The following is a 25,520-nucleotide window of genomic DNA, read 5'->3' as shown; positions in this document are numbered from 1 at the left end:
AATATTGAAATAGACAACAGAATCAACAAAGCTGGTATTGTATGAAGTCAACTGAATGCATTTATATGGAAAGAGAGATGCTAGTAAAAACAATAAATTAGCTGTATACAAGAGAGTGTTCAAACCAGATTTAATGTATAGATCTGAGACCTGGTTCAGAAGTTAAACACTTGATCAGAGGCTAGAGAACTCAGATATGAGAGTCCTGAGAGAGTATGAACAGATGGCCGCACTTGCAATACCATATTAAAAACGACGACAATAGAACGAATTTGACACAGTCAGCATCCAGAAATGCGTTAACAGAGCTAATGTCAGGTGCTATCACATAAACAGAATGGGAGAATATTAGCAAACAAGTGTTCTCTTCCAGGTTTGCAGGAAAAAGACCCAGAGGAAGACCGATATATTGATTGATTGATACGGTAAAAAGTGCCTTAGAAGATAGAAATGTAAGATCTGCTAATATTGGAGTATTGACAAAGAACAGTGATTTGGAGGAAACTTTTAGATAGAGGTTATTAATGATGTAAATTTCATGTAGTATTATAATATATTGTACACTTCTTGAGGGTGCATGTCACGATTTTGATGATGATGAAGACAGATTGAGAATTTGTGGAATAAAGACAGTAGGAAACAGGAGAAAGAAGGATGATATGATTGAGACTCACAAACTTTTCAAAGTGTCATACAGGATTTTAGTTGATGGAATTTTTTCAATATATTGAGGGCGAGGAGAGGAAAAGGACATCCTTGGAAGATGAGAATGAATGCTGCTAAGTTAGGGGAGGAAGGGCAACATATTTAAGAATCATTGATTTTTCTAACCTTTCACTCTTTTTCCGTTCTGCTCATTTATACATCATTCAAACGACAGCAGTGCCAGACATCTGGCACTGCTGTCGTTTGCAGAGCTAGGTTAAGATCATAGGTGCAATTTTGAGTAAAGATATTTAAGAAAATGATAATTACTTAAAACAGTATAAATAAATCTGATGCTTCAGTTTTTTACGTTTATCCTTCCTAAGTAAACCAATAAATACATGACAAAAAAGAAATTTTAAATTTAGTCTCTTTTGCTGAAAAAAAGATATACACAATATATATATATATATATATATATATATATATATGCAGACGATACAGTATTAATTATGAGATCTGTACCTAGGAAAAAAAAATTAAGTTTTCAAAGCAACCTCTCAGGTTATCTTTTTGTATCGTGAAAAACATGGGACAGTTCCTCTCTAAAAGTAATAAACTGTCCCATGTCAACTGTGATATCCTCCTTCTCCATAATTTGAAATATTTTATAAGCCCCTTCAAAAGGACAAAAACTGAGAGGAGGACGATTCTGCCAGTATATTAAGCACCTTTTGAGCTCCAATACTCTCTCTCTCTCTCTCCACGAGAAACAGAACAAAAATAAAGATGCCTGGAAAACCGCTTATACTAAATACCTTCTGCTTTCCTATTTATTTAATTCCTTTTCCTATTTACAAATTGTAATTGTAAGTAAACCATGATGATGAACCACCGACTAGATAGAGTACCCTCTCCCGCCAATGAGCTGTGGATTCGAAACTCGGAATAGGCATGGATGTTTGTAATTGTTATTGGAAGAGGGATTAATTTCTTCGTCTGAAAATACAAGTATTGGAGGAAAAGTAAAGATATTCTAAAGATATTCGCATTATAGATATTCTTAAATAAGGTGCCCTTTCGCGCCAAACCGTCCCATTCCATTTTTTGTGAATACTAATATTCCATCAACACAACCTATAATGTCAGAGTAAAAAAGACTATTTTTACCTTTTTAAGAGGAAACAGAAATTAGGAAACTCACCGATCAATAAAATATTACTTTCACTGTATCAGAATAAAAATATTATGAAAAAGCTAATTAAAATCTAAATAAATAACATACAGATCGTTTCCTCGTTTACCTTTTATGTGTCGAGGGTTTTATTCTTTATAACCACAACCGTTATACGAGGATCAGATAGTTGGTCTTATTCCTCAATGTATTCTATGTCTGCAGACTGGTTGCCTCAAGACTCTCAAGTCTGGTTGCCTGCTTGCGGAAGGGAAACCCCAGTTTATCAGGATAAAACCCTGCAGTCTTTGCCCAAGACCGGCTAACTATGTCTGAGAAGATCCTAAGCTCCTCGTGTCAGCGACGGGAATCGAATTCAGGACCCTCCTTTACCAGGCACATGGTTGCGAAGAAACCAGCCACTCTGCTAACCGCGCGGACTAATGCATAGATTTATATTTCGAAATATGATAAAATTATATTTTGTGAAATTTATCTTCACTGTATTTAATTTTCTTATATCTGTATCAATGCAATATCATGTCAATTTTCTAGCGAATAACATTTTCAGCGAATTTTTTCTGCCACCAATATTTTGCGCGATGAATTATCATTGCAATCGCATTCCTTAAATCGATCCAGTTTACATTTGAATGATTTGTATCTCATCACTTACAAAATTTTTGCAGATAATAATTATTAACAACTGAAAATATTTTCCCATTACAATTGTAAAGTTATTCAAGTTTAAATGTAGTCAACAGTTGAAAGGTAGTCCTGGCTCGCGATCTCTTTAAGTAGAAGGAGTTTATTATTATTATTATTATTATTATTATTATTTTGCAATTATATCGACCTAAATCGATCTTGGAATATTGATATGATGTTGTGCAGAATGTGGTTCAATATTTTTGTATCTGATAATTCAGGTTATCATAGTAATAGTTCGTCAATTTGTTTACATTTGTTACTTGTGAATATTATAGGATTGTGCTGTTATAATTAAGATGAAAAGCCAAACGACTATATTTTCTGGCGAAGTTAGTTGAATTAAGGAGATAAAAATCCCTTATTATATTACAGCCAGTATGCTAAACTCTAAGATCGAAAACTACGATCTACGAGTTTCATGCCGAAGAACTATCGGCGAATCCAAGCGTAAGGGACCATTTGGTAGTATCCAAGCGTGAGTGGTCACTTACGCTTGGATACTTAGAACTATCGGCGAATCCAAGCGTAAGTGGTCACTTACGCTTGGATTCGCCGATAGTTCTTCGGCATGAAACTCGTATACCGTAGATTTCGATCTTAGAGTTTCGCATACTGGCCGTAAAATAATAAGGGATTTTTACTTAAATATAAAGAGCTAATAAGCTTCATTTCGGCGGTATAAACATTATTTAAATTAAGGGGATATTAAATCCCACATTTCGCTATACACTTTGGTATTAATTTGGTCTAGCTACTCACTGATGAAGCCTCAAAAAAGGCTGAAACAGGTCTGGGTAGTGACCTCCTTCCATAATGTAATAACAGCATACATTTCATAGGAAATGTGTTTTTACATTATGGAAAATACCTAAGAATAGCGATCAGAACTTTACTGACTTTGCTGCGAGTTCTCCGGTATTGTACTACGTACTAGGGTCACTTGCATTAGCTGACGCTAGTGGTCGCCGATACTTTATAGTTTACTATATTCGTCATGAAACTCTCTGATTCCAATCTTTGAGTTTCTTATTCGGTTTTAAAACAATGTGGGATTTAATATCCCCTTAATTTAAATAAGGGATTTTTATCTCCTAAATTTAACTAACTTCGCCAGAAAATATAGCCGTTTGGCTTTTTATCTTTAATTATAATATATTATATAATATATATGGGCACACCACTCTGACAGTCGTATAGTGAATATATGTGATTACTTTTGTGTAAATTTGGTGAAATTTTTAAATTCGTTTTAAAATCTGAATGAATGGCTTTGAGTAGACTAAAAATATGAGTTTTACGTATATGTAGATCTAATCAACATTGATTGTTTGAATAAATGAATTTATTACTGGTGCGACAAAAATTACTGAGGAAATATTTATTGGATATGCTTTTCGAATTATGTTAAAATTACTAAAGTGATTTATAAATATCTGTTAGATATTGTGTTACATATCTATCTGGATGCTTCTTTAAATTAAGTGTGTAATTTTGGTGCTAAATATTTTGATTTCGCATGCGTAAAATTTTGTTTTGGGTATACTTGTGTTGTTTATTGGTTGTATATCTTCGTAGGTGCGTAAGTAGTGGATAGTTGGTGTTAGATCTAACTTTGAATCTCTCTCGTTGCACATAACATGATGGTTATGAATAATAATTTAATTACATTATGAGTTAGTTTTTATAAGAAAGTATCAGAATGGAGATAAAGTTGCTTTTGAAGTGGAATGATCATCAGGCCTCTATGTGCAATGTTTATAAGTGCTTGCTTTGTAATGAATCCCTTATCGAAGTAAATTTAGCATGTGAAGGATTAAGTTAAAAAGCTTATAAAATGGTACTTGTACAGTAGAGTTTTCTCCCTGTTTCAAACTTTGTTTGTGGAAAATCCATATAAGCATCCTATTGTAATTATGAAAGATATAGGATATGAGGATTTAAAAGTGGTTGGGGATTTTCATGTATAGTGGTGAAGCTAGTATATCTCGTGATCGTTTGACTGAACTTCTGAAAATTATTGAAACGCTTAAGGAGAACAGCCTTGCACAACTCGTCGGAATTAATTACCAAGTCTGTAAGGAGGATCAAATTTCATCACATGTTGAAGAAGATACTACTTTGTCGCCTGCCCCCTTCTTCATACTAGGACTGTGATGAAATTTCAACACACTCCAATGAATCGGACGCATCATATACGGAAAAAAATGCTAGTGATGGGACTTCTGTTACATTTTCGTCTGCTGGATGATAAGGTTGTGGGGAAGACTGTGCTTGGTGGTGAAGAATATCCGGTGAAGTCGTCAAAGACGGAAGAGGTTGTTCAAGCTTTAATATCAAAGGATAATACTAGTGGTTCTTGTTATGCAGATGTAGGTGAAAAGTTGTTGTTACATGTCCAGCCACGGATTCTGGTATCGATTCGTTTGTCAAGTCTGCACGAAGAATTACGCCGAAGGAATCCACTGCTGCCGGATCAACAGTGTTGGGCCTTTCCTTGGTGCCGTGAGAGGGAAAATTGCACGTGAACAAATGTGGTTCTAACAGGAAGGGAAGAAAGGTAATAAAAGAATAAAAACTTTGATGGAAAACAGAAGATCTCCAAATCGAGGGATGCTGTTTTAGATGGTGGTAGCATCAAAGAAACTTAATGCACTGTTTTGAATATCCAAATCTCAAATGTGTTACCAGCGTGAAACAGGAGAACAAATGAGACTGATCGTGCACATGGGATTACTGAGACAACGTAAACTAATTGAAGAGATGATACATGAAAACATAAGGCAGAATGTAGATCAAAGCGAGAATGATTCTGGGATGATAAAAGAGCGGAAGTGGGAAATTTGATTTTAGAGAGATATAGAGCGTTCAGAAGGTTACTACAGACAGCATAGAGTGAGATTCGGTCGTTTGGATAAGAAAATGAAAAGGCTGGGCAGAGGATGATTTGGATGGGCAGAGGACGGAAACATGGGGGAAAAAGTTAAGAAAATAATACTATGGGATTCGATGATTCGTAGAGTAAAAAATGGAGATGTGTTTAAAGAATGTTGGCCAGGAGGTACGATAGAGTTAGTAACTAGAGCTGTATAGAGTCGTGAAGGTGTAGATGAAATGATTTTAATGGCTGGGAAGAATGATTTGAGAAACAGCGTAAATCGTGTGGCAAGAGATTTTAGGGAGATGTTGGAGAGTGTTAGAATTAAGAGTAAGAGTGCTGCTAGGATAGTCAGGGTGCTGCTCAGAAACGATAGCCGAAAAATGAGGAGAAGGGCATTGATAATGAATGAAATGAAATAGCTAGGAGGTGTAGGAAAAGTAGGGAAGCACATGTAAAAAAATGTGAAGAGTTTGATGGAAGAAAGGAATTATATGCCGATGATGGTCTGCATCTGAATGAGAACGAGAGTAGTCGTTTATAGAAGTTACTGTTTAATGAATACATGTGGATATTAGATGAGCGAAACGAAACTTATTAGAATGGGAAGGACCGAGAATAGTTGTCAGAAATAATATGAGTGGGAGGCGGGAAAAAATGAATATTCAAGGGTAAAGCTTTAAAATACCCTCATCTGTTTATATGATGAGGGTATTTTTAACAAAAAAAAAACGAGTTGTTCCTATTTTTGTAATTCCAACCATTACTTAAAATACCACTAGTATTTATATATAACATAGTGACTAACTCGAGCCACACCATCTCGCTAGCGAGAAAATGATTTATAATTTGAAAAATAAATTGAACCCTAAACTCCAAATTTGTTGGATATACACTCATTTCGTTTTTTTTTAATTATAGAAGTTTCTATTAATATTATTATTTTTTTCTGTTCTGGATAGGTCACCTACGAATTAGCTCTGCATGTATTTTGCAAATTAAGTAAATCCTAATTGTCAAATAAACTCAAGCAGTTAGTTAGTTAGTTTTCGTGAGACGGTACAAAGACCGTGAGTTCATTTTAAGGGAAAGTACAGCGCCAACTCAATTCCCCCCTAATATCATCCGGGCTCGGGATAACTGAAGAATCAGCTCTATGGCTGGATTTCAAGTATTCCTATAAGTAATATGTGGTTATTCACGGCTCCGGTTTGAAGGAGAAAAAATCTCCAGAAAACTGGGGAGAAAAATCCTGGTATACACGCCCAAAACCGGCTAACTTGGCTACGTCGGATAACGATCCTTAAGGACCTTTGTATGTATGAGAAAGATCCTTAAACTCCTCACGTCAGCGATGGGATTCGAACTCAGGACACTCGTTTCCCAGGCATAGCCATTCGTCTAACCACACAGACAGTAATGGTTATTTTTAGAATAATCATTACTTCCTGTAACATAATGTAATGAATCATTATATTATGTTACACTATTCACTACAAAGTAATGAATCAGTCTGTTTCTGTAAATCAATGAATTGTAAACGAGAGCAAAAGGAGATGTTACGAGAGACTGCAAGTTATTAATATATTTAATAGTTGACCTATTATTGTAACCTGCTATAAACATTTCTGCTGTAATATTGCGATCTTTTATTATATCGTATTAAAAATAAATAAATAAAAATACTAATGCAAGGAAGCAGGACTACGGGTCACCGCTGTTGCTAAACAGAAAATTAATATGAAATGGTAATAGTTCGCTGGTCAACGCTTAATTTTAGTGAGAGTATTGCTATGCTGGTTAACGATCTAACATTGTAAATTCTACGATTACCTTTAATCAATTATTGATGTGATTACCATAACAACATTAGAGATTCATTATGTTACTGGAATTTAGATATTTCTGCAGCGCTTGAAGATATTTCGATTTTCATGATTGCTTAAAATCGAAATCCTCCTTTCAAATTAGAAACGACCCAAGATTTTCATTCAATGGTATTTTATGTAGCAATGAATGCCTCAATTTCTAGCTGAGAGAAGTATTTAAACTGAGTATAGTACACAATAATTACATAACAGCATAAAATACGAAAGTTACTAGTCTCATGGAAAAGGGTATAATTCGTGGAATTTCACTTCGAAATTGAACTCACTGTCAGTTCCTCTACGTCGATGTGAATAAGTCCATAGAAATATTTCTAATGGTTAACTTCTATAGATGTGAGCTATAGGGGAACACCTCCACCTTCATCTCTAATACTTAAATAAGTTTTCAATGTTGCTGGACATTCCAGACTCTCCAAGGCAGTATCCATCTTTCGTCCCAACTGGTTTGTAATGGCAATACGGCTCAGATGAAGCAGAGAGGGAGGGGTTGATATTTGTTCAAGCAGCCACTTCTTTATATCGTTGTCCCTAATGGTATCAAGCAGCGTTTTCTTTCTCAACCACGTCTGCTTCTGTAAATCAATTCCTGCCGCCACGAGCAGCATAACTACTTTTTTGTTGCCTTCGACAGCTAATTGAAACAACGGTGATGTGTAATCTGTCGGACATTTACTCAGGTCATAGTGAGCGTAAACCAGCTTTTCCACGACGCTTCCCATTCTAAACAGTGAACTGTAGAACATCACATCAGCTCCAGAGGAATCGTTCAGTTCGGTTCCGGCGGCAATGAGGAGGTCGATAATAAGCATCTGTTGTTCGTAGGCTTCGTGATTGCTACTACCTTCAAAAACAAAGGCATTGATGATTGCCAAATGTAGTGCTGTGATATTCTGTTTACATCGGTGATTTACCTAGAAAAAGTAGGAAAGAATTAGAACTCTCATGTAACATACAAATAATAAATATCGTATAAATGAATTATTATTCTTTTACACATTCGTTCCATTTGGAGGACTAAGGCCAAGTAATTTATTACTTTTAATAAATCTAATGTTCTTGGGCGAAACATGCATTCGATTGAAAGACGTGTGCATTGTACTTGGCATTCGATACAGAATTTCTGGAATGGCATCTTCGCTTTTTTGAAGGTAGTAGCAATCACGAAGCCTACGAACAACAGATGCTAATTATCGACCTCCTCATTTCCGCCGGAACCGATCTGAATGATTCCTCTGGAGGTGATGTGATGTTTTACAGTTCAATGTTAGGAATGGGAAGCGTCGTGGAAAAGCTGGTTTACGCTCATTATTAAAAGAGTAAAGCGAGTGATTGGTATCTAAGTACTTACCTCAGCTCCATCCTCAAGCATGGTCGCATTATTACAGCAAACTGCGTAAGTTAAAGGACTTGTTCCTCTAGAGTTAGGTTTATTAACATCGGCTCCGTGTTCGACAAGGTATTTCATTATCTGTTCGGATCCTTTAATGCAAGCCATAACAAGAGGTGTGTGTTCACTACCGTTCTCTGCATTGACGTCACTTCCTGCTTCTACCAGCAGCTCCAGAATTTCTATAATGACATCAAGAAAATAAGTGACTGTGCAATGAATGTTGCAAGTCTGATCATTTACTGCAAGTATAGGTGTTTATATCTCAATTTGCTAGTGATTAGAAACACTCAATGATGGAGGACTGGAACTTTCTACAAACAGTTATTGTCAAAGGTAGCATCATCTTTGCGCTAAAAGTTCTAATATATTTATAGAAATGTGGAAACCCAGAAGCAGAACCACTGGGTTTCGAAACCCAAAAATGAATGAACCACATTGAGTTTTGGTCGATTAATTGATAAGAATCAAGATATTGAATTACGTAAGTCTTCAGGGAAACGTCTCCCTCGATCTGATAAATGGGGTAAGTCTATTTTTATTAAAAGAAAGGAAATCCTCACTCATTGCATCATACTAGTAACATTGAGAAGAATGACAGCGTTTAAAAAGTTGAGCTCATCTCCTCCTCCCCCCTATTTTCCTATGATAAAAGATGCGTTTCGCTGAAAAAAATGCGTCTTTGCTGTTACGTATACTGTATTGTATTATGGTACATTTTATTCATTCTGGAAAACTATACTCACCAAATTGACAAGAAGTGTTACTCCGAAAGGCCTCGTGCAGAGCAGTATTTCTAGTTGCGACTGATTTCGCTGTGACATCCGCTCCGTAATCCAACAGCAGTTTGAGAGTTGTCACATCTCCCAGTCTTGTTGCTACCTGCAGAGGGGTGAAACCATTTTTGTCTTCAATGTTCAATTCGCATTGCAATCTCAATAAGCAGTCAACTAAAAAAACGGCAAAAAATACACATATTTTTACATCTTTTTACGATACTGAATGCAATTCATCACATGTATATTTTTGTAATATAAGTATTCCATTTACCTTATATATAAAAATACCATAAGTAATAAAAAGATCAAGACAGTAAATGAAATTAAAAAACAAATCTTGCTTAATTCTATTTGGATTATATTTTATGTATAATCAACTATTACCTCCTTCTTCGGCTGAAGAATAATTATAATATATACATCTTTTATATCTCCTCTTTATTAAAAAAGGAGGTATAAATCCCATAAAACTTGCAGTAAACCATTTCTGCAGACAAGATGGTTAAGCTGTTTCTGCTCATTGCTCTTGAAGATTCAATTCAATGTCGGGAGACATCAACATCGTCGTGACGTTGTAGATGGCGCCTTCAATTTCAGGAAAGAAAGAGAGGGGTATACAGAATGATCCGTTTCATCATGCAGTTCTGGAAAGTTCATTTGTAAACTCACATTATTATTATTATTCTTTCTGTAGTATCTTAGAATGCGATTGTCGCAAACAAAGCATTCCACCCACGGCAATGAATCAGTGGGTGGAATGGTAAATATATTGCGAGATTATAATTGTTATAAATTTGATTGAATACATAAAAGGCGTATGTGGAAACAAATTACATGGGCTATGATGATCTTGAAGTTCGTAACCATTTTTCGTTCGTGCTAAGGCTCTTCGTTTCTACGTATTTTGGGATAAATAATAATTTTAAATTTATTTTTCTCGTTCATGAACTAGTTTAATGCTAGTTTATCCTTTACGTATGATAGATAAAAAAGAGAAAAATATATTCACCTAGTTCGGCATGTCTTCTTCTAACAGCATAGAACAAAACTGCACTCCTCTAGAGAGTGTATTTGGATCATCTCCTTTCAACAAGATCCGATTCACTTGCGCAACTCTTTTATTCTGAATCGCCCTTAACAATTGACGACGATGAATGTCGAGAGCTGGCTTTGTCTTTTCATATCGTGCTGGATTCTGTAAAAATAAAAGTTTAGTTAAAAATAATTTCCAGTTATTGCATGTTTATAAATGAATGTACCGCATTCTAGAATGCAATTCTATATTGAAAATAAATTATTTTGTCTTTAGAATCATCATGAGAATTCTTAAAAATTATTTATAATATGTTGATATATATTACCCATCCTATACTGGTAACCCTTTCATCTATTAGGTTTATTCACTGCCATTGCCTTTATCACTGATTATCTCAACGAACCCTCCTCGCTCATTACACGACAAAAATTTGCTTCCACTCTTTCGATGAAGACTTTCTTATTATTATGAACAGACATTCATGGAGTCAACAGACTCATCTTGAGAATTTTCAACTTGATGTGTACAGTTCAGCCTAACTAGACTTAAATACATTCACTCTCACTACACTCGCTCCCACTTTCAGGTGATGCATTCCAATCCCATTCCACTCTCCATGAAAAATAATAATAATAAACTGCTTATTACATGCAGCTTGCAGGGATTGCCTTTCGTTCTCCATGTCTCCAGGTATTCTGTGAAAAATCTCACCCTGCTAATTTGGAAATTACCACCTTACCAAGCCTTGAGCATATCTACCCTCGATCCACTGTGTTTTTCTCATTTGCATTCTCTCAGTCTGTCATCATATTCCACAATCCAGAGACGAGAAACCAATTTTTTTAGTCAATGTAATCTGAACCCTCTGGAGCATCCCATCATCCTTTTGTTAACCTTGAGAACAAACCTTTGTGCAGTAATCAGTTTGCAGCCTGATCAAAGTCTTGTACAATGGAATCAAAACATCTCTATTTGTACACGTCAGTGTTATCCGCAACATAATATGTTTACTGAAGGGCTTTCACAGATAGTTGTTAAAATGGATCGAAAACGTTATTTTACACTAATTCATTTTGCATTAATTATTTAACTTCTCATATCGAGAAGTTAAAAAACACCGACGTTTTGACTTACGCAGTGCGACGTTGCAGTATAACATGTTAGATATTTTGTAAAATGATCAATCGGTAATTCACAGCCATTATACATTACGCATTATGTAAGCTACGAAATTCACTCAGATTGCAATAATATCTTTAATTATTCAGTGACATTAAAATATCTGCATGGTTTCTAGCAAAGAAACAAAGGTAGCAGTTCACCCATTCTTCTTAAGGTGTGAGGTTCTCTCAAACATCTTTATTCATGGTGTAGAATGACCGTTTTTGATATATGTCAACTACAGTTTACAGAAATTATAGGTTACAGAAATCAGTCAGGTATTAGATATGGTAACAGTTTTCAGTCTTTTGTATCATCTGCAATTTTTCATGTACAATTTCTCGATCTAAAACGTGTTGTGCAAGAATAGCTAAATTTGGATGATTTGAATTAAATTCTGCATTTCCAAATAAACGCAACCACATCTTCATTAATCATGAACGACCTCAATCACCTAAAGAAACTTACCATTATTAAATTGATCATTATTTTTAACCCGCTGTTTTGCTAGTCATTCCAATAAGACAATCATAAAATAGTGAAATACATATCAATAATGTGTTTTTTTGAATGCCATTCATGATGATATTTTCTAAGAATATCCATTTCTGCCTAAGTTTATTTGGCCGCCCTCTTCCGATATTTAAGAAAGTTCCAACTCCAATGTATCGAGCAGTTCCGCTTTTCTCTTATTGCAAGCAGATGAACCTATGTTTTACGAATACGTTCATTCGATTCCTTGAATAAAGAGGGCAGAAATATTTCGAATCTGCTCAACAACTGTTTCTCAAAAGAAGCTCTAAAATATTTTAGGATGACTTTTCACTCCTTTTTTCAGAATTTTATTTATTATTAATTTTTACGAGATATCAGTATAAGAAACATTCTGCTTTAATCATCCGTTTTACACTTAAAAAACAAAGTAATAATATAATGACGTTGAGTGCAATGCGGACTGTTACCTCTGTCAGGAAAGAGGTTTACTTCATTTGCAAAATACATGTAGAACTAATTCGTAGGTGACCACTTCAGAACAGAAAAAAAAATATATGTATATGTATAATCCATAATAATTACAAAAAGAAACGACATCAATGGCTGCCAATAAAGGTTGACTCTATGGCACAAATTATTAGTTACTATTAGTTACTCAGTTGCCATATATATATATATATATATATATATATATATTTATTTATTATTATTATTATTATTATTATTATTATTATTATATTACTATACTATTTGCAATTGATGCAAAGATAGGTAGGTAATCAGGAATGCTGCTGATATTCAGTACTTGCAGAAAGATTTAAATAGACTGGAATTGTGGGCATGGGAAAACGTATGTAAGAAAATGTCAAGTGATGCACTTCAGTGTTATTGGATATCCGATGTCGTATTATATTGGTGAGATTATGTTTGAGAAACTGATGAGGCTAAGGATCTTGGAGAGTTAGTAGTTGAAGTTGAGGGCCATGTAGCATTGTAAATACAGCAATAAGGATAATTGCGATGCTGAAATGAACTTTCACATTTAAAGATAAGGATATCATTTTGTCTCTTTACAAGGCGTTGATAACACCTCATTGGAGTACAGGGCGCAGGTCTGGTTTCCGTTTTGATTCTCATGTATTGGAGAGAGTGTTGAAAATATCAGGATTATGTAATACCGATGGAGGAAAGAGTGCTATAAACCAATTAGCGATGATAAAGGTCACATGCAAACTGTTGAAAAAGATATCCTTGATGTATAGAGTAATATAATGGCATTTTCAGTTGAAGGCGAGCTAACCGATCTCATAAGGTGGTAGCAGGGTTTTTATTCCCGAAAACTCGGGTCTTTCATTCCACGTACAGACATATCGGCCTTTGGAACACACGCAATTTACAGACAAAAATTACTGTTGTTGTTGTTGGTGGTGGTGGTGGTAGTAGTGTCATACTTGGAGAATTAACTAATAGTGGAGAGGATGAGATGTATTAGCGAAGTAGAGTAGTGTGAACTCTCATGATTAGTTCTTGGAGGTGTGACATGATAATAATAATAACTTCGAAAAATTGCTAAACGAAACAAGCAGTGACAGCACAGTATTAGAACACTGGCATGCAGTTGGGAACACACATCTCTAATTGAAATAGAAAATGCGATAAAAAGCCTGAAATGTGGAAGGGCATCTGGAGTATATGACATTCTACCAGAAATTCTCAAGTATGGAGGTATAAAAGTATTACAGTGACTGCACTGCATCTTTCAAAAGGCCTGGACAGAGGGACAAATTCCCGATGATTGGAGTAGAGCTCTCATTGTACCCATATTTAAAAAGGAAAATAAAACTGAATGAGAATTACAGAGGTATTTCCCTACGGAGTGTTCCTGGTAAGATATACGCATGCATATTTGAGCAACGGTTGAGACGCCTGATTGAGAACAAGCTGGACTCACGCCAAATAGAGGCTATCGGGATCAGATTTTTACTTTACAACAAATAGTTGAGAAATCATGGGAATATAACAAAGATCTGTATTTAAGTTTTGTCGATCTGAAAAAAGGCATATGACAAAGTGCAAAGAGAGAAGCTATTCAAACATTACAGTTATATGGTGTCAATGGGGCATTATATCACTCAATACGTAGTCCTTATTTGGGTAATAAGTCAGCAGATAGAATTGAAGGAAGTACAGGAAGATAGTTTAATGTTAAATCTAGTGTCAGAGAAGAATGCACATTATCTATATTGATCACATTATGAAGGAAAGTTGTATTAAATCTGATAACAAAATTGGAGGTGACAATCTCAGCTCTTTTCTTTATGCAGATGATGTTATATTTCTAAATAAATCCGCTACAAGTTTGCAAGATTCTCTGACTAAATTGAATAACTGTTGTAATAGATATGGTATGAAGGTCATCAATAAAAAGACAATGAAAATAGGGAAAAGCATTGAAAATGTCAACTGCATTGTGAAAGGAGAACCTATAGAACAAGTAAAACATTTCAGCTGCTTCTGCACGATTTTTAGTGTAGATGGTAAATTAAATATGGAAATAGACAACAGATTCAACGAATCTGGTATGGTAGGAAATCAACTAAATAATTTATATGGAATAAGAAATAGATTCGTCAAAACACTAAATTAGTTTTAACGTATGGATCTGAGAGCTGGGTCAGAAGTAAGACACCTGACGAAAGACTTGACAGCTTAGATATGAGAGTTCTGAGAAGGATTAGGGCCATGAATAGATTGCATCAATGGCAATATCATATTAAAAATAAGGATATTAGGAAATAGCTTGACACTGTGCATATATAGGAATGCGCTAGCAGAGCTAATCTTAGGTGGTATGGTCACATGAACAGAATGCGAGAGGAAAGATTAGCAAAACAAGTGTTCTCTTCCAGGTTCGCAGGAAAACGACATAGAGGAAGACCGACATATTGGTGGATTTATACGGTAAAAAGTGTCTTAGAAGATAGAAATAGAGATCTGATAATGTTAGTCTTGACAGGTAACAGAGTGATTTGGAGCAAAATTGTAGATAGAGGTTAGTAATGATGTAAATTTCATGCAGTACTATCATGTCTTGTACCCTTGAGGGTGCATGGCAGGACTTTGATGATGATGAAAACAGATTGAGAATTTGTGGACTAAAGACACTAGCAAACAGGAGAAAGTGATGGAATTTTTCCATTTATTGAAAGTGGAGAGAGGACAAATGGGCATCCAGGGAAGCTGAGATTGAATGCCGCTAAGAAGGGAGAGTGGGCCAGATTTTTCTCTCCTAGGGTGGTGCGTGATTTGAATGAATTGACAATGGATGTTGTGAGTGCAAGCAGTGTAAATAAATTCTAGAATAAGTATGATAACAGATGTGTGGCCTCCCTCGATGAGTCGCCGACTCTTTGGAGGACAATCGTAATAATAATACTTATTATTATTATTTATAAATAGTAGTTAAAATTAGATTGCTTCGAACCAAGAAGAAAATGCGATCTACCTGTTTATTTTCAAATTAATTAATTTTATTTTCTCGGAAAATGAAATTAAACTTTAACAAAGTGAAAAGCAAGAAAAACTGTGATGAAACAAGGGGTGTTATTAAAACAGCAATAGAGGAAGCAAAGTGTGCGCATTAATACAGATTCTTGATACGAAATCAGCTTTGAGACATTAGCTCGCATATTACAATAACCTACTGACAGCACCGTTATCCCGAGGACTTCATTTTAGTCTCAGCTATGGTAGAATCCCAAGGGAATAGAAAGAGTGCAAAATAATTTCGTTGTTGCGTAAGAAGTAGCTAGGACAAAAGATCCAAATTATCGACTGATGAGCATCTCACGAATGGTATCAAGGTAATGTAGAAGTTCGATAAAAAGGACAGTCTATATGAATTCATTAGAACACCTTCTGGATTCTTCTAATGCTTTTGGGATGAGTAGATTGTCTCAGTAGTTTATTCACTTATATTAACGTAACAATTGTGCTTGATAAGCGTAATTACTACACGATGATTCCGCTCGATCTCGTAAAATCATTTGCCACGGAACTCTCTATTCGGGAGCTGTTATTTAACTTGTTCACAAATGATGCAGGAAATGACCTGACTAGAAATATTCTTATTTAATGAAGATTTTAAGCTGCATAGAGAAATAGTTAATAATGATGATGCGAAGATATTGTAGTATCACGATAGACTGACAGTATAGGGGAAAGAATGATCATCGGTTTAATGTGGCAAAGCATAAGGATTGGGATGAAAAGATTATCAGCTGTGTACTTCATTGATAAAACTGATCTGCAAGAAATTATGAAGCTAATGATTTGGAGGTGCTACTGGATATCAAGTTAAAGGTCAGTGACCGGAAATAATCGTTTCTCTTAAAAAGCCCAATGTATCTCATAAAATATGCACATATCTGAACACCTTGGTTCCTGAGAGAGATGACGAAGATGTAAAAACGGTTCAGAGGCGAGTGACCAAGATTATGTCAGGGTTGTAGGATGACCATTATAAAGATAGACGGACGATACGTGTATTACACAAATAGCCGTTAGGAGTATAAGTGACGATATGTCAGAGATATAAAAGTTATTCAAACGCTGTTCTAGGATTCACACAGATGAACATTTTCGGTACATCACCATCACGGGTATAACTAGATCTCTAGAAATTAATAAAGCGTATTTAGTGAGGGCTAGATTTTGATTGGAGAGTGATGAGTTATATTGGAATGGACTATGATAATCAGTTACGTGTGCTATGTTAAAATATGACAGATATTGTGCGAGTGAAGGTAAGTATTAGTATTTGTTTTCGGAATGTTTGTAGACGTCTAGTGATCACTCTGCGAACTCCACGGAGGTGTCTGTAATAATAATAAACTAATCGCATTTTCAGTTATTATGGAATTCGTAAACTATTCTATTTCAGCGACGGAAGTGGAGTGAGGAAAACTTATAAAAGGACTGGAAGAGTTCCTTCAATCCTATTTGATTGACATCCACCCTCCCCCTTTAAAAAAAATACCACATACGTAATGCGGAGTCAGTTGCATGAGAAGCTGCAATCGTTCTGTACACTTCCTTGTACGTCTTTGTATAATGTGAGAAGTTCTCAGAAAAGGGATTGATCCATATTTGAATGAACTGCAAAAATACCACGATATATTAAGAAAATATTTCCCATTACACATAACAGCAATTTAAATTTCTACCGTAAAATGAACCCTAAAAATCGTACCAGGTTTGAATGTAATCATGAAAGAAAAAAAGAAAACGACTCTAACAACAATAATCTTTCAAGCAGTTCCCTTCAAATCTCATCCAGAATAATAAAATAATAATAATAATAATAATAATAAAACTCTGGTATTTAGTAACGTTTTTCTCGAGAAATTTCCGTAGACACAAGGTGCCTATGTGGGCCTGTATATCTGGTTAAAAATAAATTAATAATAATAAAACACAGTTAATATTCCAGAATGTTAAATAGATCGCGAGCTTTCCTACTTTTAAACTTGATATAATTTTATTGAAAAAGTTATTTCCAGTTGTGAGTATTTATCCAAACTCTTCTTAAGCCTCTTGATTTGTTATTCTCTCTGTACAGCTAATCTTTTCCATCCTTCTATACCACCTCATTTCCAGTGCATTAATTATTTCCATATCTCTCTTTCTGAGTGTCCATGACTCACTTCCATAACTTGCAATACTTCAAACTGTTGTTTTAACTATTTCAATTCTCACACCAATTTTAATATTCTTATTTATTAAAATTCTCTTCATTTCCATAAATGCCGATTTAGCTTTGCCAATTCTTTTTCTAATATCTAACTCTGAAGTTCCTTTCTCTGAATTCCAACTACATAAATATTGAAATCTTTCCACTTCTAAAATCTTTACTCGACACTCAGGGAAGCCCCTGACTGTTGGGTCTTCAAACCCAACCCCCCCCCCTCCTGAGTTCCGGACAGGTAGGCCGGTTCTCCTTGAATTCTGATGACTCGAATTTTGAAGCCTCGACACTCAGGGTGGCCCCTCAGTTTCAAAACGTTTCAAAAAAAGTGGCATACAGACGTGACCGTGACATACAAACGTGACATAAAAAGGCTTATAATTTTATATATATATATAGGGTAGATATATCAGAAGCGAATATTCCGGGTGTGCGGTGCTCATCCACGAAATATCAGTATCACCTATATTATATTTTTGCATTTCTTCCTTATAAAGAATCCCCCCATTGTTTGCAGAATTAAAATTTAACACAATATACTAATGCTTCATTGTCCTCTTCAGGAGGACAATGAAGCATTAGCACTTCGTGAAGAGGGCACTTTTCGCCGCGTAAACATTGGCTGACATTCGCGTTAATAAGCCCGGGTGTGCTTTCGAAGTGCATACACATTTGAGCCCTTCGAAAAGATGTAAAGAGGGCGCAGCGGGTCAAATTCTTAGCTTTATAATATTTTTAAACCTCTGAGAAGGCTTGGATAGCTAAAATTTTGAGCTCACTCGGAATTTTAGCTGGTTACGTGGATCTTGTGTCGACCAATCCAATTGAAAGTTGTCATGATTTGCGCGCTTTTCGTATCCTATGTGTATTACAAACAGTTGTTACGCATGTTTTCTGGAACTGAAAAGTTGAAAGTGGATGTTCGGAGAAAAATGCTAATTGTTTTATCTTTGTTTTTGTGCAATATAGCATCTGTCGAGGTTGCAAAGTTTATAGTGACATTTTTATTCTAGTCTTCGGAAAGATAATACAACAGATGTATATTACATGAAATAAGGTATGACCCAGCATCAGGTACCTCGGGTTCGCCACTCCCCTACTCACTACAGTGAGCCGTTGAGGAACAATATATATAGCTCCTCTAGTGTATATACATATATATATATATATTTTTTTTTAAGATTTCAATGACTAGAACCGAGATTTATATTAAAAAGTTTTAATATTAAAACACTATTAGTTTCGGCTTTTAACAGCCTTCATCAGGTGACATTATAAAAGAAAGAAAAAAGAAAAAATACTAAAACACTGAAGCTTAAATAAACTATGAACATCATAGAGAGTCTCTATACATAATTGACATTAAAACGTTGTGGTTTTATTTAAAGCTATTCTCCCGTTCGTTGTATTGTTGAGAAAGTACGTGCTAGTAGCATCTCGTGAACGCCAGTACCTGATTACAGCTGAATGACTATCTGGACTGTTGTAGCTCAAGTTATTATTTAGATGAACAGGATTGAAGACGATTTCCCTAGATTCTACGATTTTTCTCTCTAGTTCATCATTGCAACGGAAGATGTTAGTAGATTTTTTCCAGCAGACTTTATGACTTTGGCTATCATCATCAGGATTAGCCTAGAAAAGATATGACTTGATAATGCACTGGCTCGCTGTCTCTTGTAAGTAATGTTCCCCATGTGTTCTTCCATACGCAATTCGACAGATTTGTCTGTCTGTCCAAAATAAGGAATATCACAATCACACAATATTTTATATACACCAGGGTATTTTAAATGATGATGATGACGACAAGGTTTTGGGTGGCTTATTAAGAAACGGAATTTAGGAAGTGGAGTGAACAAGGTTCTGATATTGTATTTTCTTAGAACGTTTGCTAATTTAAGTGAAACTGTACTTATGTAAGAAATAGATATATTGCCTTTGAATCTTTGAGCCAGTGTATCATCAAGCCATATCCTTTTCTCGGCTAATCCTAATGATGAAAGCCAAAGTCATAAAGTCTGCTGTGAAAAATCTGCTAACATCTTCCGTTGCAATGATGAACTAGAGAGAGAAACATCGTAGAATCTAGGGAAATCCTCTTCAATCCTGTTCATCTAAATAATAACTTGAGCTACAACCTCCCAGATAGTCATTCAGCTGTAATCATGTACTGGCGTTCACTAGATGCTACTAGTACGTACTTTCCCAACAATACAACGAACGGAAGAATAGCTTTAAATACAACCACAACGTTTTAATGTGAATTATGTATAGAGACTCTCATAGTTTATTTAAGCTTCAGTGTTTTTTCTTTTTTCTTTCTTTTATAATGTCACCTGATTAAGGCTGTTGCAAGCCGAAACTAGTAGTTTTAATATTAAAACCTTTTAATTTAAATCTCCGTTCTAGTGATTCAAATATTTTAAAATGTATGTTAACCCAGTTAATGATAATTCATTCATATATATATATATATATACATAATAGGGGGCTATTCCCTCCTGGTGCCTACGGCGCCGAACCCCATGTGTTCCGGACTAGTACGCCGGTTCTCCTTGAATTCTGATGACTCGAATTTTGAAGACTCGACACTCAGGGTAGCTCCTGAGTTTCAAAACGTTTCAAATAACTTGACAAAACAACGTGACACAAAAACGTTTCATAAAAAGGCTTATCATTTTATATCTTTAGGGTATATATATTGTTGTATATATATATATATATATATATATATATATACACACACTCGCAGAAGCTACCTTCTTATTCACAAACAATAGTCATCCAAGGATTTTGCCAGCTTAGACTGATATGTAAGTTCACAATCAAGTCAATTTTATTTGCAAAATTGGTTTATGAACATTAAAATCATTCGTAATGTTCTACAAGGATAGCTATTCTCATACAGGACAAGAAACTAATTCTCTGACAGATATTATATAGATAGATATATGCAGGGCTTTTTTCCAGCCGGAAGGCTTTCCGGCAAACGTTTCCGGACGGTTCCGGCTGAAAAAAAACCCTGAATATATATAGATATACGAATAAAATATGTGAAACCTAAATACTCGAGAGAGAAAAGTTACATCTAAGCTGTTTGTTGGCCTTTTTTTTTTCATCTGCCATGTAATTTACAAATAAACGATGTTATGAGTTTCAAATTATATATGCTTAATGCACTTCACATTGATAGTTAAGAAGAGAAATTAGAGAGCCGTTTAGCAGAGTATCCCAGCATCTTGAAAGGACAACTTCATTAAAATAGTATATCATTTTCTTACAGCTAATGCCCATTACATGTCACGATATACTAAAGATAACGAGGGCAGGAAGAAGTTCAAATTACTATGGAACAATAGCTAACGCCGTTACTTGGCATTCCCTAACGTTGTTTTAATAGATTCGTTTGTTTTTGATGGGTTGCAGTCGACATTAAAATAATATCTCATAAATGAGTTGTCCTGTGGAGATGGTTGTTACAAAATTTCAGCGAAAATTCATTCTAGTATTTACTCTTCGGCTGTTGTATAATAATGTTAAACTAGAAGTAGGTGACAGAAAAATGGAAACACTGAGCTATCGGTAGTTGCAATGCAGCGTCGCCGATGCACCAAAACAGATTTAGCTGATATGCAAATGCACTCATTAGAGCCCTAGAGACATGTTTATTGCATGTTAGAATTGAATTTCGAGCGCACCTCAGTGACTATGAATGGGCGGGATTGTTGGAGTCAGGCTGACAGGTGCATCTGTGACCAGAACAGCTGAAATTGCAATTTTCAATCGACAGGACAAACATCATCCGCGAAATGCAGTAGTGGACGAAAGCGCTTACCGCATGAGAGGGACGTTCGAGAATTACAGTCCTGCACCACGAAAAATAGGCGGGCAGTTACTGAACAATTCTGTGAAAAAATCAACACCGTTCGTGAGAAACCCATTTCAACAACAACTCTGCACAGGAAACTACACAGAGGTAGATATCACGGTCATGTTTCCTTACACATGCCTTTGATCACCCCCGTCAACGCACGTACTCGCGTCAAATGCTAGAAAGGACAGAGGCAGTGAATTACACAACAGTGGCGGGGATATGAATCCACGTTCAGATTTTATGCAGCAAATGGACGAATACGTGTGTGGCGTAGGTCGAAGGACCTTTACTAGCCAAGCTGCTCGGTTCCAACTGTGAAAGGTTTTGGTGGTTCTGCAATGGTCTGGTTCGCATTCACTTGACATGCATGGGATCCACTTGTTGTGTTGGAAGGCAAAATGTATGCTGCACGTTATCTTTCAATCATACGTGATCATCTTCATGCCATGTTGACACACTCTTCACTAATGCAGCCAGCCTCATTGCAACAGGATAATGCTTCCATTCATCGAGCAAACGTCGTCCCCAGTGGTTTGTGGAACATGAGGGTGAGGTGTCCTGTCTGACATAGCCATCTTAATCGCATGGGTTAAATCCTATAGAACATTTATGGAACAATTTGAAGCGAGCACTGAAGCAAGGTTTCCGCCCTCCAAAAAACAAAGGCGAATTGATCCACTTTCTGGCGGACGAATGGTGTCAAATTCCTCCTGTTGAGTTCCAAGCACTGACAGATTCTTTTCCTCGAAGAATACAGGCTGTACTACACGCCCACGACAGTCTAACGCCATATTAATCAAAACGTTTCACTGTTTCCCTTTTTGTCCATTATCTGTATTTCAATGTTTCGAGTAAACCTATTTTTACAAACTGCGTGCTGCGTGCAATTTCTATTCTGGATTTCAGCTGTACATCGGAAGAATTGTTAGTGTGCATGAGAAATATACGGAGGTCAATTATTCACGTGTGATAGAGCATAAAAGTTGTATTAATTGTACTTAAATTGCAAAGGTAATAAATAAAAAAAAAACAATGGTTGACTACTCTTTTTAGAATAAGCGGTAGAAATAATGTTCCCCAGCCATTTTGTAATGCCTACATCTGAATTCATCTGAGCTACTGTCCTCAGATCAGTATAATATACCTGGGCATCGAGTGATAAAGATACAATTAACGATATACACTTAATTATGGAATGTTGACTACGAAGATAGATTAAGGGATAGTGAAATGAACAGCTTAAAAACTAGGTTGAGAAAGGCAAGAAATACCATCCTCGACTATCTAATATCCAATGGGAGCTTTGACTATTTCGTAGGAGGGGATTCATTAAATTTGAAAGGTTAACATGGAATTAATTAATTAGTGAATATTCCGTGACACATGCACAAAACTGAAGCCTCCGTAGTTCAATCGGTATAGACTAAGTCATTTTTTAGAAAGACCCTGTTTATGACATGTGGGCATTATGAAGTGTTTTCGACAAAAGGTGAGTTAGCCGGATTCAAATGGAGGTTAACTGATTTTCTTCTTTCAAGATAGGAAAAAAATCAGTCTATCTGACTCCGTAAATAAACACCTTTGTACAGACATTGAACACTTCTTGGAAAGAAGGTAGTCCGCAGAGGACCCCCACCTTGAAAGTAGTAACTTATAAGTAATACATCATCTTAGATCCAAATGGTAACACTGATATTCTGAATACTCCGACATGCTAAGAACAACATGCACAAACTGTCTGAAGGTGTATATACAATTCAGAAAACAGTACATTCTGTAATCTGGGAAAGAAAGAATACAGTAAAACTTTTACTGTCATATATCTAGATCTAATTTCAATTGTGTTTTGACTCTTACAGCATCAACAACGGCATGTTGAGACAAAGACAACGTCCAGCATTCGATGTCGGAAAATTTTAAGAGCTATGCAGTGAAAGAACGCTGTGTGAGTGAATCGGCTCTACTTGGAAGGAGCAGATGCCAGTACATTTTATAGGGGAGTACCCGTTCTTTTCGTTGCCTTTATTGCGGAAGATGTCCTGAAATAGGTAAACATTTTCTTACATTTACAACCCAGCATATACGAAGGTGGTCTGAAAAGTTCTCGGCCTAACAATGAAAAAACTAATTTATAATTTCAAAATTATTTTTATTTTTCAACATAAACTCCCTTACGAATAATACATTAATTCCAGCGCCATTATCCCTTCCGTGTAGTGGTTCTCAGTAAGATTTACAAAATACCCCTCTACAGCTGCAATCACCTCTTGAATCGAAGGTAAACGCCGACTAGCGAGGAAGAGTTTCAGTTTTGAGAATAGACAGAAGTCAGAGGGAACGAAATCTGAGGAATAGTGTGGATTTTCCAACAATTCACCTTTGTGGCCAGGTGCAATGTCCTTATGAAAGATAATTTTTTTTCTTCTGCAAACAGAGTCTTTTCTCATGACTTTTTTCGCCCAGTCTGGTTAAAAGTTCGGAATAATATTCTCCAGTTATTGTTTTACCCTTTTCAAGATAATTAATAAACAAAATGCCTTTAGCGCATTTTGTTTATTAATCACCGATGCCATGACCTTTCCTGTTAATGGAACTGACTTTGTCCTCTTTGGCGCGGAACAACCGGCTTCTGTCCACAATTTTGATAGCTCTTTGGATTCTGATGCGTAACGGTGAATTCAAGTGTCGTCCATAGTAATAAATCGACTCACAATATCAATTTTATTCTTGTTCGGACGCTCCAAGCATTGTTCAGAGATTTTCATGCAAGTGTATTTATGATCTTCTGTAAGAAATCGCGGCACCCATCTTGCGCAAAGCTTTTTCATTTGCAATTCTTCATTCAAAATATATCCTACACGTTCTTCTGAAATGTCTATACTCTTTTAGCAATTTCATGCACTTTGACTCCCCGGTCTTCCAATACGATATCGTCCTCTTCATCAATGATTTCTGGTGTTCTTACACTTTTTGGACGTCCTTCAAGTGGATCATATTCAGGTCTAGTATGGCCACGTTTAAACTCGGCAGTCCATTTCTTAATTGTCGAAAACAAAGGAAAACAGTGCTCATAAATTTTTATGAACTTGGAATGACTTTGTTTTGGCGATAAAACCTTCTTTTACAAAGAATTTTTTGACCGCACGATACCCAATTTTATATATTTCATGGGATACAGACAACGATTTTGCTTCAGACAGCTGCATAAAACAAACTACTTGCTAGAATGACTTGCAATTTCACATGGATGCTTATGTCGTAATAACTTAGAATAAAATCTTGCCGATACTGTTGCCATCGATGGTGGAGACCGAGAACGTTTCAGATCACCCTGGTATAATTTTCATTTAAATACTAATGTCCATAACTCTAAAGAACAAAAAAAAATATTACTAGGTTATAGCAAAATATATTTTTATAATGTAACAATCCTTGTTTTTCTTTGAGTGTCATCTCCTATCGGAGGCAGGCGACTACCTTGAAAGGTTGAGCGATCCTGATCCACTCTGATCAGTCCTTCAGAACTCATGTTAGTCCACAGATGTGTGCCAGCCAAGATTTTCTTCGTCTTCCTTGTTTCCTTCTTAAATTTATCTTCTCTCTTATAATCAATTGAAGTATCTTATATTTTTCATTATGAAGTAGGTGACTAAGATGATATGCTGTTTTCGTTCTTTTTATTGCATTAAAATTTCAAATGATTTCTCCATTTGTTCCAGAACTTCTGGATTGGACGGTTTTCCTG

The 25,520-nt window shown here is 35.7% G+C and overlaps 1 protein-coding gene across 1 annotated transcript; it reads right to left on the bottom strand.

Annotated features, from left to right (window-relative positions):
- Window positions 1–7,632: 7,632 nt before the first annotated feature.
- On the bottom strand, window positions 7,633–22,566 carry LOC150106989 (uncharacterized). Its single transcript, XM_090393533.1, has 4 exons — window positions 22,455–22,566; window positions 9,428–9,631; window positions 8,643–8,863; window positions 7,633–8,205 (listed from the first exon to the last, which is right to left on the bottom strand). The coding sequence occupies exons 1-4, from the start codon at window positions 22,564–22,566 to the stop codon at window positions 7,633–7,635; spliced, it is 1,110 nt and encodes a 369-aa protein (XP_090249659.1).
- Between the last annotated feature and the right edge of the window lie 2,954 nt (window positions 22,567–25,520).

The sequence above is a fragment of the Typopeltis vanoorti genome, chromosome 5, assembly GCF_054136105.1.
Source record: "Typopeltis vanoorti isolate ZY-2024b chromosome 5, IOZ_Tvanoo_1.0, whole genome shotgun sequence".
Classification (NCBI taxonomy): domain Eukaryota; kingdom Metazoa; phylum Arthropoda; class Arachnida; order Uropygi; family Thelyphonidae; genus Typopeltis; species Typopeltis vanoorti.
The sequence above is the reverse complement of the archived record's forward strand: the minus strand, read 5'-3'. Positions and strand labels throughout refer to the sequence as shown.

Coding starts and splice junctions, on each gene's coding strand:
- LOC150106989 (XM_090393533.1), bottom strand. CDS start 22,566: ATGGCGTTAGACTGTCGTGGGCGTGTAGTACAGCCTGTATTCTTCGAG. Junction 8,864..9,427: donor TAACACTTCTTGTCAATTTG/GTGAGTATAGTT, acceptor ATGTCATTATAG/AAATTCTGGAGCTGCTGGTA. Junction 8,206..8,642: donor TGCTTGAGGATGGAGCTGAG/GTAAGTACTTAG, acceptor TACTTTTTCTAG/GTAAATCACCGATGTAAACA.